This window comes from Diachasma alloeum, unplaced genomic scaffold (genome assembly GCF_001412515.2).
Source record: "Diachasma alloeum isolate Michigan unplaced genomic scaffold, Dall2.0 Dall_scaffold_00284, whole genome shotgun sequence".
In the NCBI taxonomy this organism is placed as follows: Eukaryota; Metazoa; Arthropoda; class Insecta; order Hymenoptera; family Braconidae; genus Diachasma; species Diachasma alloeum.
In genome coordinates this window covers 1,530,985-1,544,768 of record NW_021680423.1, presented here as the reverse complement: position 1 = coordinate 1,544,768, position 13,784 = coordinate 1,530,985, and the positions used below count along the sequence as shown (strand labels likewise).

General features: G+C 37.0%; 1 protein-coding gene across 5 annotated transcripts in view; it reads right to left on the bottom strand.

Moving 5' to 3' along the window:
- Positions 1–12,279, bottom strand: part of LOC107038493 (splicing factor, suppressor of white-apricot homolog) — a 15,408-nt gene extending 3,129 nt beyond the window's left edge. The window contains exons 1-8 of one of the 5 annotated variants that reach the window (XM_029126137.1): positions 12,058–12,140; positions 11,619–11,914; positions 10,780–10,949; positions 10,013–10,212; positions 9,691–9,913; positions 9,423–9,499; positions 8,367–8,546; positions 1,235–2,445 (exon numbers count right to left, since the gene is read on the bottom strand). In XM_029126137.1, coding sequence (XP_028981970.1) covers positions 1,235–2,445; positions 8,367–8,546; positions 9,423–9,499; positions 9,691–9,913; positions 10,013–10,212; positions 10,780–10,949; positions 11,619–11,689 — 2,132 coding nt within the window. In that variant the 5' untranslated portion in view covers positions 11,690–11,914; positions 12,058–12,140. Of the gene's footprint in view, positions 1–1,234; positions 2,446–8,366; positions 8,547–9,422; positions 9,500–9,690; positions 9,914–10,012; positions 10,213–10,779; positions 10,950–11,618 lie in introns of all 5 variants that reach the window. The other 4 variants (XM_029126136.1, XM_029126135.1, XM_015257626.2 and 1 more) reach the window with 4 other exon arrangements.
- Positions 12,280–13,784: the final 1,505 nt, after the last annotated feature.

Below are 13,784 nucleotides of genomic sequence, written 5' to 3'. Positions count from 1 at the left end.
AATAGTATATTTCAGCACGTGTGGGGCAATTTCGTCTTTAACGTGTGTGGGGTTTACAGCATGAGCCGAAGGCGAGTGATGTAACCACACACGTTAAGGACGAAATTTCCCAACAAGTACTGAACAAAATTTTATGTCACGAAGCCTGAAACCGGCTGAATTAGACACGAGACGCGAAGCGTCGAGTGTGTAATCCAGCCGGTTTCAGGCATGAGTGGCATAAATAATTTTATGATTGCTATCACTTCAATAAAGGGACTTTGATTATCGAGAATCTCCGCGGGAGGGTGGGCATTGTTCTTTTGTTTCCATATGTGTTTATCCTCTCACTTTCGTCGAGGCACGTGCCAGACGGGCTGGGAGTGGAAATTGCAAAACGCATACTTTTTTATTATCCCTCAACGTGGGAAATTGTCTCAGTAGTATCGACAAAACAATTTATTTAAATACAGAATGCTGTCTGTGAAAATTTTTTCATCGGTTATTGTGAAATCAGTTCTATTTAAAACTGCAATAACTTAAGGATATCCAAGTATCTTTTACAGTTTGATACAGACCACAATAGCGATTCAACCATTTTCAATCATCAAATTTGTCAATTAAATTGCGTGAGAAAAACTTGAAAAAAATCATGATTTTTTAAAAACATTTGTTTATGAATAAATAACTGGAATTGGTTAAACTTTCGGAAACCTTATTTTTTAGGCATGAAATCCATTTCTAGTGAAATTCTAAATATAAATAAATTTGTCACGATTCCGAATAAATAATTTTTGTGGTGGAAAATTGATTGCTTATAAATTTAAATTTACAGAAAATGCTCGTAATTTTCAAATTGTCATTTTTCAATTATTTCATTAAACTTCTTCCAACAATAAACTTTCTAATTTTTTTCAAATTTTTAAAATGTTTTTAAAGGTTCAATATCGTGATTCAAATTCCGACTTGCACAGTTTAAGTGATGAAATTATTATAAGAAGCTTAAAATCATTGTCCAGAAACTTAGGGTTATGAGAAATGGAGCTCAAATGAAAACTGATGTTCGACTACAAAAGTAGAAAAGCATTTCACTGGAGAAAAAGTAGCCAAAGTACTTGGATATCCTTAAGTCGGAATCTCCCATACCATCAAGGTTGATTCAATTTGAATCATTTTTTTTTGCAAAACCCCTCAAATTTCAAGATAATAAAATTTTCACAGGGGCCTTATTTGTAATTTTCAATTTTCTACTTACCTCTTATGCGAACTCTTCTTCTTTTTATGCTTCTTATGATACCGATGTCTGCTGCTTCTACTCCTGCTCTCACTCCCACTCCTACTTCTACTTCTTGATCTGGACCTCATCCTAGTGCGATTGATCCCAAGATCAGCGCTCTTGAGTCTGCTCATGAGTGAGTTTCCAGTCCCTCCCCCAGAGTCCTCAAGAGTGGGCGATGGAATCGAGTGAACCTCATCCGAGTCATCCTCAATCCTCTCCATAACTATCTTAGGAGCACTAGGTGCTTGAATCTGACTGAGAAACATCGCAGCCTTCTTCTTTCTCTCTATCTGCAACAATCGTTCCCTAGAAGTTGCAGCAAGCTTGTCCCTGGCTGCAGCAGCCAATTTATCCTTGATCTTATCCTCTGCTTGCTTGATCCTTATCTGATTCTGACAGTCCTCGAGAATGTCATCTGTCAAATCCACAAGTTCCTTCTCCTCAGAATCTTTCCTCCCTTGGTCACTGATTCTCGGTGGCTCTGGAGGCTCAGGGGTCGAAGGTTTAGAGCTTTCCTCCTTCTCCCTCTTCTCCGCATCCCCATCATCATCACTCTCTTCCATCGGTAGAGCACTGCGTTTCTCCATGACAGTCGCCTCTCCCTCCTTCGGTTTCTTTATCGAAAACGACACTGTTGTGATTTGCCTATCTCCTTTCTTCTTCGCTTGAATCATCTTGACTCGTTTTTGAACTTCCTCCATTCTCTGTTGTTTCTTCTGTAGTTCTTCCAATTTCTTCTCCTTTTCTTGCTGAGGTTCCTGCTTACGAAGAAGCTCCTCTTCAGTTAAGACTTTTGGATTGACACCACCCTCGTAGATTGTCAATTTGTGAGCATAGTAGCCATGATACTGGTGTGACAGCTCGAGAAAGTTGAATCGAGGATCTCCTTTGGCTTTCACGATTGCCTCGAAGTCTCGGCCGTTTTTCGCAACATAACTGGCCATCTTGTCGATTATTATTTGGACATCGGCGGGGGGCACGATGAATGAGGGACGGCTGAGAGGCTTTGGAGGGGTTGTTCCGTAGGGGACCAGAGGGGCTGGAGGTTCCTTGATGGAGGGAAGGCTTTCGACGGGCTGGGTCGGGGGCGTTGACACGTGCGGCGGTGATTGAATTTGGCCATTCGGTCCGTAGATGACGGGACCGTGGGAGTACTGCTGAGGAGCTGGGGGGTATGGTGCGTAGCCCTGTGGAAGTGATTTATTGATTAGAATTTTTCAGATCAATTATTTCTCGGTAAAGTATAGCAATACATGACTCCGAATTAATTTCAATAATTTGTACATCACAGGGATGGCCATCAAGATTAGATATCTTCAATATTAAAAGGATTTGCGACTTACGTTGATAAATGTTCCAATATACTTATCAAAATTAAAAAATAATAGAATATTAATGGTTTAAATTTGCGATCGATGATTAATTAAATATTGGATAATATAGAACTGTAAATTTTCCATTAAGTGCAGATTTCTAATTTCTTAAAAAGGATTATCGATTAACCAAATAATCCGCATTCTTTTTACCTAAATTATTGATTGATAAAATAATTAAAAGGTGAATATTTAAATTGATGATTACATGAATAATTAAAAGTTTAAGAGTGATGTTACCTAATTGACGGCTTCAAAATTCAACGGTAATTGTGATCTATGAATATGGCTATCTCTGATACATCAAACAGGTTTAGCAGTACAAACAATAATATGAATTACAATGAGAAATGTTATTTCGACCGGTATATTCATATTCTGTATTATCCCCGAGCTATTTTACTCGGTCAAACCGTAGATGTTTTTAAGGTACAAATTGAATGGAAAGCAGGATGCGGGGATAATACAGAATATAGTCCCTTACGCCCATGCACTTCCTGTTCCGATGGTGGTGTCCCAGAGGGAACTTGGGTGACATTTACGTTTTCGGGGTCGCTGATTTCGATTTTTTGGTTCCCAGCTCGAAAAATTAGCAGTTCAATTGTTATTAACAATTTAATTTTTAAAACCGTTCTATCTCCTAAACTATTACAGCTACAGAAAAAAGTTAAATGACAAAATATTCCTCTAGCTATTTAGAATAAATGATCTCTTCTATGAAATTTCGATATATCGAACGCTTCGGGAGATATGAGCGCAGAAAGAGTCGCGCACTTAAATAGGCCCATTCAACAGTGCATGCGGCGCGCCCTCTGTAGTATGAGCCATCCGCGTTCAACTTACCGTTTCGATTTCATAGTAAGGGGGATTTTCTATATTCTGTTTCTGTTATTCTGGTTATGGATAGAACATCTGGAATAAAAAAAACAATCCACACCTCGAATGTTTAAACACTTTTATAAGAGTATTCTGGCATGTTCCTGAGATTACACATCGACAAAACCTCATGCATGCCAAACCAGTGGCAAAACACCGACAAGATTTCCTCGTGCATTTAGTGCAACAGCAATTGGGAACCAATTTATCAATTGGTGGGTAGAGATCAATCATTTTACTGGGGATAAGGAACTCATCTTAGCAATAGCCAAATTTGAGAGGATCAAGGTTCGTGCCTTCTCTATCTAAAAGGTTCTGCTTAAGTAGAGTTGTAAACATAGCACGTAAAATATGCAATCTCATAGACACACTCGTAGGGGGTAAATCATTCAAAGTAATCGTCGAACCACTGTGGTACTGGCAAAATCGTAACCGGTCGAACGTTGTACATGCACTGGATTTTCGCAGAACTTGTATCAAGTATCTCTCAGCATTACTACGATCACTCCTCAACTCAAATTGATGCTTACACGATCAATGATAAGATAATTGCTTGTCCACCATTGATTTAGCATTCACTAGATGAGAAATTCGATTCCAGACCTTATCCTCCGAAACAGCTGCAGCTTTTCGAATTTTGTCAGATCTACTCTCACTGGTTAATGAAGAGGTTTTTTCTTTTTTCATACTTCCACAGACAAAATAAGTACTAAACTTCTCATTAACGATCATTGATTGAGTCCTAGGTGGAATTAATTCGACATTTTCCATTAATTTTCGTTGAGATTTTTCTTTTCCTTCTTCATTTTCATTTGACTGGTTTTTAAATAACTCGCTCAACTCGATCTTTCTTTGTATAATCCCGATAACAAGCATTCGTCAAATGATAAACAAAATTTTTGTCATCACTCAATCCATTCAATCGATCCAGAATATGATCCTTTCGTTCTTGGGCAACCACGCGAATACGTTCACGACCCCAATGTCCACCTGTCAACTGTCCTCCCTTTTGACAAAATATACATAAACTTTTCTCGAACTTCTGGTACACTCGTAAAGATACTCCTTGACTTTCCATCGTATTGAAAAAAAAATTATTGAAACGGCCTTTCAATACAGTAAATGATTAAATCACTTCATCCAATTGAGAACATTCGTGTTCGAAAGACGCGAGAAAACTGAGAAGAGGCGATACTAATTTTTCAAAATGCCCAGTTTGTTTACTTTTTTCGTGCATTGTGTCATAGAAAGAGTGACCTACGTTATTTCTGAGGAAAAAAAAATCGTTCAAAAATACGCACGCTGAGAAATAATACAGCAAACTATATGACGCATGGTCCGTAGCATAACTCCTTACCGGCCTGGTAGTGCGTGATCGATCGCGGAAATGCTTTTCCATTCATATCTCCCGAAGTGTTCGATATATCGAAATTTCATAGGAGACATAATTTATTTTAAATAACTAAAGGAACATTTTATCATTTAACTTTTTTTCTGCAGCTGTAATAGTTTAGGAGATAGACGGGTTTTAACAATTAAATTGTTAATAACAATTAAACTGCTAATTTTTCAAGCTGGGAACCAACACATTCAGAATCATCGACCTCGAAAACATAAATCCCACCCAAGTTTCCTCTGGGACACCACTATCGGAAGTGCATGGGCGTAAGGACTAATAATATGAATTCAAAAAGAGTCGCTCTTCAACACAGAGGTCTAGTAACTCAAGAATATGTGTGTGTGTGCGTGGGGGGGGGGGATTTATTGAAGAGTATACACATAGGTCAGATTTTATTCACTCGTGTTTTGGTGTTGTAATGAGTCTCCGGGACAAGTGTCGAGTTGTAACACTCAGAAGAAAATATATTTTTGCCAAATATTCATTTACTTGAGAGAAGCATTTATTTTTTCAAAATTGTATTTTTTCAATCGAGTCACTCTCACGCGAGTCTAATTAGGTTTCAATTATGACAATCATGTGGCTCCAGAGGATGACTATGTTGCATATGATCTTCAATGAACTCCATCCATGTTTATTCAGTTTTGTTAATTTTTCTATTTTCTACAGGAAAGAATTTCGATTAATTTATTAATGTTTATAATTATTGAGGGAGTTCACTCAAGGTCATAACTAACATGATCATCTTCTAGAGCAATATAATTGAAACCTAATGAGAATTGGCTGGGAATGACTCGATTGAAGAAATACGGCATTGAAAAAATGAATATTTCTCTCAATTAAATGGATATTTGGAAAAAATAATTTTTCAGGACTGAAAGTTCTAATTATAACGGTAATAATTCCAATTTATAGTATTAAGAATTCTAATGAAATTAGATTCTGCTCTCAGAAGGCTCAGAATGTACATTAGACTTTCGCCATTTTTGAACCATGTCTCACAATCTAAAAGGGATAGAGGAATTTTCATTTTCACCTTTCTTGCGCGTCTCTCGTTTTACTTCACAAAACAGGTATTCACATAAAAATCGCGATCTAGCTTCGATTCTGAGATATTGAGAAAAAACTAATCCGCAATTCAATTTTGAGTTGAGTTTTCAATACATATCTTTGAATCTAAGTTTGATAGAAATATTTTTATAAAAGCTTTGTTGTAAATCTTATCTTTCTCTAGAAAAAATAATTTTGACAAAAATTTAGTTATCTCTCTTAGATGCTGAGATATTTTCAACAAACTGATTTTCTCAGAGATTAAAATTTGTTTTCTCATAGCATTGCACCCCTGAGTTTGTCACAGCACCAAAAGTAAAAGCATAGAAACATTAGGAAATTTTTCAAATTTACAAATGAAAAAAGGAAAAATTGAAAACGATTGAAATTTTAGTTGGAATTTTATATACTAAAATACCTGCATATCTAGAAACCAACGTTTGTTTTTCGAAAATTGAAGAAAATTTCCCACAAAATCTATATCTTTGAACATTTTTTTTATTAACAGCGGCTCGTCATTAAAATTGAACAAGTTTTTAGAAAAAATATTTAAAAAAACAATCCTCAATATCTCCGCTAATAACTGAATTAGAGTCCCTATTGCGTCCCTGTTGCGCTCATTTTTCGTGTTTTAGAGTATACATTCCAATAAAAAATATATTAAAAAATTTAGAATTGAAAGGCGAACGTTAATAGGGGAGGTAGGGGCAAAGCGGACCCTCTAAGCGAATCGTTTAGTTTTTTAAATTCTAATGAGTCAATGCACTTCACGTGGAGATCATAATCTCATTAGAATTGCAATTAAGATCTGTCATTAAATTTAAAAAAAAATTTATGTTGGGGCAAAGTGGACCCTCTGTTTTTTTTTAAATTATTTTAATTTTCCGTTTGTCAGGAGTCATTGTCATGTTGTTCTACCGATTGGATAGAATGTAATCGCTGTCGATCAAAAACTCACATTTTTTGTTCACAATTAGATCCGCAGGAGCTCACACAAATTTATACTTGCCCTCATTGCATATTTTTTTAGTCAAGGTAGTAAATTTCACGTTATAAAACGTATTAGAATAATTCTGGCGACTCGATTCAATAATTTATGTGAGGGTCCACTTTACCCCACACTTTTTTTTCGAAGGGGTCCGCTTTGCCCCGGGGGTCCGCTTTGCCCCTACCTCCCCTATATGCAGCATTGACGGATTCGCTCAGATGTTTTTTTTCTTCAATAAATCCAATTACAGTCTTCAATTATAGAAAAAATCGGAAAACAGCGAGGACTCGTTGCTCAGCCTTATTGTGCGACCACTTAATTGAAAAAAATGGGATTTTCAAAAGTTCCAAAACCCTTCAAGTACGGCGTCCATGCCACATATAGACCCGAAAGCTTGTCCTAACGGCCGGCGTCTATGAGTCATATAAACCCTTTCCGTGGTTAATAAAAATTCATTATTTTTCGTACTATTGTAGATATCGAAATTCTAAAAATTTCTATCTATTTCTAAAATCTTTTATCAACACAACGCGACTCGATTTTTTTTTCAAGTTATTTTTAATAAATTGGGTGGTGCCAGATGGTATGACCGTTGTGGTCTTTTACCTACCCGTCCCAGTACCTACGCGGTACCCCAGCCTAATTCCCTACCCGCACTTGCCTCTAAGCTAACTTATATCTAACTCCACATAACTAAATCCACATGCACTGGGTTCGTTTTCCGGCGATGAAAAAATCTTTCATCACCGGGACTCGAACCTGCGCTACTGGGACGCTTTGGTTTATAGGGCCAGCACGCTGACGACGAGCCCAAAGACGTCAGTTATTTTTAATATTTTTCTTCAATACATAAAGAATACAGAACTGGAGTCGATGTCAGGTGCATATTGAAACCTCTCGTTTATCGAGCTAATTTTCATAAAAAAATTCTCAAATTTTTACCGAACATACTCTATACATTCCTTTGTCGAATGGTGCAAACGAAATTTCGATTCAATGAATTACTGATTTGTTATTAACAAATTTCCGACAATCGCCGATCTTGGTAACCGTTTGCACTATCGAACTGAGAGTAGTCTTAAAAATTCCAGAAAAATCTGTGTAAAGAAATATCGTAATTGAACAATTTATTGGTGAAAGCTCAAGATTATCATTAAATTTTAGATGACAATTTTTTGATCATCAGTGTAGAAATTGTTGCGTATTGAACAGCGAATTTGAGTAGACGGGAGGCCGCCGGGTGAGGAGGGCACCGCGTAATATGGGCGCCGTACTTGAGGGATCAATCGATTTAAAAATTTAGGGATGAGTGTGTCTACATCTTTCGTGCGGACTGAATCGGAATTTTTTATGGTATGAAAAATGCTAGAAATGAGATTTCTTGCTTGTATAGCAAACATATTTAATGGAAACCAACTATACCTGCATTGGCATTGGTGGATAATACCCAAGAGGTGGTACCACCTGTTGAGCAGGCACTTCAGGCGGTGGTAGCGGTGGTGGAACCCTTGATGGTGGTGGTTTACCCGTTATTCTATTCACCAGCATCGAGTACGCACAGTCCGCCGAGGGTTTGTACTGTATACTCGGGATACTAGGAGCCTAGGAAAAAAATTTTAAAGAGAATATCATTAGAATAATTGCCAAGTCATATCAATTTAGTGAATCTTCTCTAGTATCGACCTGTCAATCGATATTCGTATTGAGAAAAATTATGAATCTTTATCGGAATGAGAGAGAACGTTTTGTTGACTAACTTTGTTAAGCTTCTTTCAGGTTTTTTGAAAACCTTTTTTCGAACTGTGAATTTGTACAAATATTGAGAGACTGGTCGTATCGCGTTCATTGTGGTTTTTCTCTATTTTTTTTTTTTTTTTTAATAAACAAAGTGTTGAATCGATGGATCCAATTGCATACCAGAACCAGCCCTGGAAACAGAAATAATATCAGAAATAAATTAGCAGTGAAAGTACGTTTAATGCTACGAATGACTACACTAAACTCACGCATCAAAGGCATTAATAAACTTTCAATGTTATCATTCACTTTTACAATTAAATAGTGAACCATAGTTTTATGGATAAACGCACTTTTGTATCGAAATCCCGTGGTCTTGAACGGGAAATATCAAGACCTCTTTTCTTTAGTTGAAGATATTTCCATATAAAAATTCCTAATCTTTCCCCTGTCGCACATCATTGAAATAATTTTGTATTCAACAAAATAGGAAAAATTGATGTTAAGTTCTACCTCATTCTAATTTCATTAATTTTCCAGTTAGATTCATCTCCGATTAAAATGTATTTTCATTGACAGCCTTTGATGAATTCATGAGACAGTAGAATGCCTGTCGAGACCACAGAACCGCACTTACCCCGCGGCAAGGTGAGACTCAACGGGCATTTCTCATCTTTTTAGATTCTTATTATTTACGTACAATAGTGAACGATTCCTAGTTCTAATTTTTTTGGGACCTACCGCTTCAACTTTGGAGAGAGACGAGGCGAGACTCGGATGAAGATAACCGTCTTCGTCCTCATCCGATGCTTCTGAAGCTGAAAAAATATTGAAGGAAAGAATTAAAAATTGAACAACATAGGTTCAGAAATTTTTTTGATTATGAAATTATCTCGGAGATGATTTATTTCATGGAACAACATGAAGAGATTTTCTTTGTAGCTGATTGAATTTTTAACAAAAGTGTCTCTTGAAATTCTCCATTGAAATGAATAATTAGATAAGTTACCTGATTCCTCTTTTTCTAGCGGTTTTTCCGGATTGTATTTCCCCGATTTAATACCCTCCAACACGATTTTGTAATACGGATGCAGAGGACCATCAATGGAGAGAAATGAGAACTGTGGATTATTCGCTTGTTTGGCTTTTATGAGAATTTCCATTTGACTTCCTTGACGACTGATGAATAGAGCAGTCTTCGTAATGATTGCATCGAGTTTCTGGGTGTCCGGCTGCAGGAAACAACAATTCAATAATTGATTAATTATCAATATATCCTATAATGGCATGAAATCAGTAGAAGTGAAAAAAAGATATTCGTGGATAATTACCAAAATTGTACCCTCAGGCACCTCAAGTTCTGGAGGCAATACGAACGCCTGATCTTCCTCCTGCGACCCTTCAGACGGCTTTGGACTCTGAGAATCTTCCCCGATCGCTGTTTGACTGTCCTGATCATCGTAATTGTACGCAACTTGGCCATAAGTGTGTTCATTACCGAGTGCTTGATGTAATCTTTTCATTTCTTCCTCTGAAAAAAATTAAGATACGGAAGGAAATTAAGAAGTGTCAAAAAATGAAGAAACTCCATTGAGCGTAATTGGTGATTTTGTTAAAATAATTCTGTCGGTGATGCTTAAAAAAAGAATGCTGCCGATGAGGTGAGCTAATTGGCACCATGCTCAATCGAAAGAACGGAAAATCTCTGTCGGAAATACTTATTGAAAACCCGAAAACAAAATTACTGAAACGCAAAATTTTGTCACAAACTCACAAAACCCAAAAATTAACGTTGCGGGCGTAATCAATTTTGAAAAAAATTGAAAAAAAATTTTTTTAGATCTTTTGAATGACAAGAAAGTCATATAAGAAGCCTCAATAAAATTAAATTTTTGAAGGTACAAAACCATACCAATAATTGGCGAAAACACCCTTATACAACACATGAGAAATTGAATTGACATTATCCCGAAATAGCCCGCTGCATTTTCTTTTTCAAAATTTCACATCAATTAATTTCGCTTTATGAAAGAATTTTCATGGCTAAGTTGATAATGCAGTAAGGGGATAAGGTTTATAAAATGCTGAAGTTGCTTACCATGATACATTGACTCTTCAGCGTCATTATTGTACAACGACCGATAGCGTTCCTCATCGCACAGCTGTTCGACCTTAAGTTCATCCTCAGTAAGTACTGTCCTCTGATCAAAGCCACCAGACGGCGGCTCGTACATTCTCAGGTCCCCCAGTGCCCCGCGTCCATCGTATCTAAAGACACAAATAGCAAGATTAAACTCACAATAATGGCAAACCTTCTGAGAAAAAACATTTTATCGCATAACTGCTCAAATTATTCTCCCTCCGCCACCTGAAATTGAAAATAAGCTAGTTAAATACTCCGTGTGCGCTGCGTACATGTAAAAAAAGGGTTAATAGAAGGTTTTCATCGTTTCTCGATTATTACGGTTGGCTTTGAACAACAAGTATTCATTTATGCACCATTTAGACAAATTTGGAAGAATAAGAGAATTTTTATCGACCCCTTCACTACTGGAGAATAAAATAACACATTTTCTCCTTGTAAATTTCACGTTAATTTGAATTTACGGGAGAACTTTGATCGATTAGTCTGTAGTGGACTGGCAACAAGATAAATTCAAAAACCTTCAAGATTATTTTGCAAATAGCTCAAGGAGTAGTACATATATCGAAAAAAGTCCAGATATATTTCTTTGAATCCGTTCCTTTCTCAGATATTCGCAAAACAACTTGTATATCCTTTTACGCCACTACTGAATGCCAAAGTGTCCATAGCCTCACCGCCTCCAAACGACTCTGAATACATACCCCATAACAAATGAATTGAGTCGAAAAGGTCAACTGTACAACTCCCATTTTTTTTCTCTCATTTTTTTGTCTCTGTGCGCTGTGTCTCACCTTTCTCCCAGTGGCCCCGTTGTTTTCCCCTCTGAGGTAAATTGCAGACACCCACGGACATAAAATTGCATTAGCACCCTTCAACATGTTGGTGCCGATGACAAACACCTGCAGGGAAACCTTAAACAGTCTCCACAATGGCCAGTAACAATAACAATTCAATGTATATCTCATTTAATCTTTTTTCAAATTTTTTTTTCAGTTCATTTTCTTCTTATTCGTCTTGCGTAAACGGTGAAACTGTCTCTTTATCACTTCTCTCTTCCTCTTCGTGTCCTTCTGCTGACGTCTGCGTTCTAAAGAACGTACTGCTTTTTGTTTTCATTTTTAAAGAGAATAAAGTAAGTATTATTTTATCCTAGATTTTTTTTAATTAAATTGTGTGGGTGATTTTCATTTTTGATTTGATTTTGAAGGTTTTTAGGTTAGGAAAACGGACCTGTCTATCTTCAATGCGCTATCGCCCATCCACGGTATCAAATGCTTCCCCTGATCAATCATTTTCGCCTTCTCATCGTCTCGAAATAATTTGCAGCTGTATCCGAAGACTAGAAGCTCCTGGGGCTCCTCCTCGACATTTTTCTTACGTAGAATACCGGAATCAACGAGCCAACGTTGATTCTTCGACGCCATTTTAGTGAAGACTGATTGTGGTCTTCAAGGTTAGGTTGTTGGGGGGGGAGACAGGAGAAAATTGAAGCTGTGGCAGCACTTGCCTGCAGATGCGCTTAAGGTATGATACAGGGAGGTATGGTGAAGTTTTGATGTCGCCGACACCGAAACAGGGGACAAGTTCCAACGGAAGCCGCGCGCGGCGCTGTTGCGTCCCTTCCCCTCACGCGGATTAGATCTCCCACCACACGCCGATTTTACTTGCGTTGCGAGTTCAAATCCCCGTCAAATCAATTTTTTTTTTTTTTTCATGAGAGAGAAATAGTATATTTCGTAACGAGTGCAAAAAAGTGGTTTTTGGCGAGTGGGAGGTTTATAACACGAGCCGAAGGTGAGTGATATAATTTCACGAGCCAAAAACCACTTTTTTCACGAGTTACGAACAAAATTTTTCATCACAATGTGTCGGAAAGTTACTTCTCCGATACAGCGTGATGAAAATAAAATTTTGTGTTCAATCGAGAGGAACAGGATTAAAAAATGTTGAGATGAAAACTATATGATTCTCAGCAAATAGTTCTATGGGATCGAGCGATAAAGATTGACTGAGAGTCATGTCGACTAGACGATTGAAATACTAATTAGAAGGAAGAATAATTAACATCAGAAGTCCATTTTATTAATTATTCCTCTTCTCTTCAGTGAAGCTTAATGGGGAAGAATTTGGAGGGATGGGATTACGATAATGAGGATCCCAGTTTGAACTATGTTATTTAAAGTTTTCTTCTATGAACAAGTTTTGAAAAAGATACGAGGGTCATAATGGTCACGAGGGGTGAAATAAATGAGGTACAAGGGGTTTCAAGATCCAAAAAAAAAAAAAGTCCCAACTATTCACTTACGCACCTCACACAAACAACAATCGTTCTTTGACACTTGATCACTCGATAGCAAATCACCGCTTTTTTCCAGCCATTGTCGTCGCTTCTCAATTTTTTTCACACTGGGAAGGGAGAAAAAACGATAATTATCCTTGGAAGATGCTTTGCAATTTATGATTGCACACGATTTAATCATTTTACATGAATCAACTCGCGCAGACTGTTCAGATCTATTGGAGTACGTTTTGGAACAGACATAAACAAACAACATTCGCGAGATATTTTCGCGCGAAAAATAAATATTGTTCAACATTGGACAAAAATGCATTTTCATTTTATTTTCAATGCTATTATATTGAGCAGTGATTTCACTCTCAATCTTGGTAATTATTTTCAGTAAAAAAAGAAAGAATTCACCTATTATAAGATAAAAATCACCCCTTAATGAAAGGGTGAGCGGGCCATTGACTATTAAAGAAATAGTACATGAAAAACCAAGAATATATTTGCATTTTTTTATTTTTCTTCGCATTGTACATGTAATTTCATACGGGGCTAATTATTTTGACTTAAAATATCAATTTCATAACGTTCCCTCCAGCAAAAAAACTGCCAGTTGCGGGAGACTAAAGGAGATGAGGGGAAGCGTAAGTCGACCGGAACGCCGCTTCTG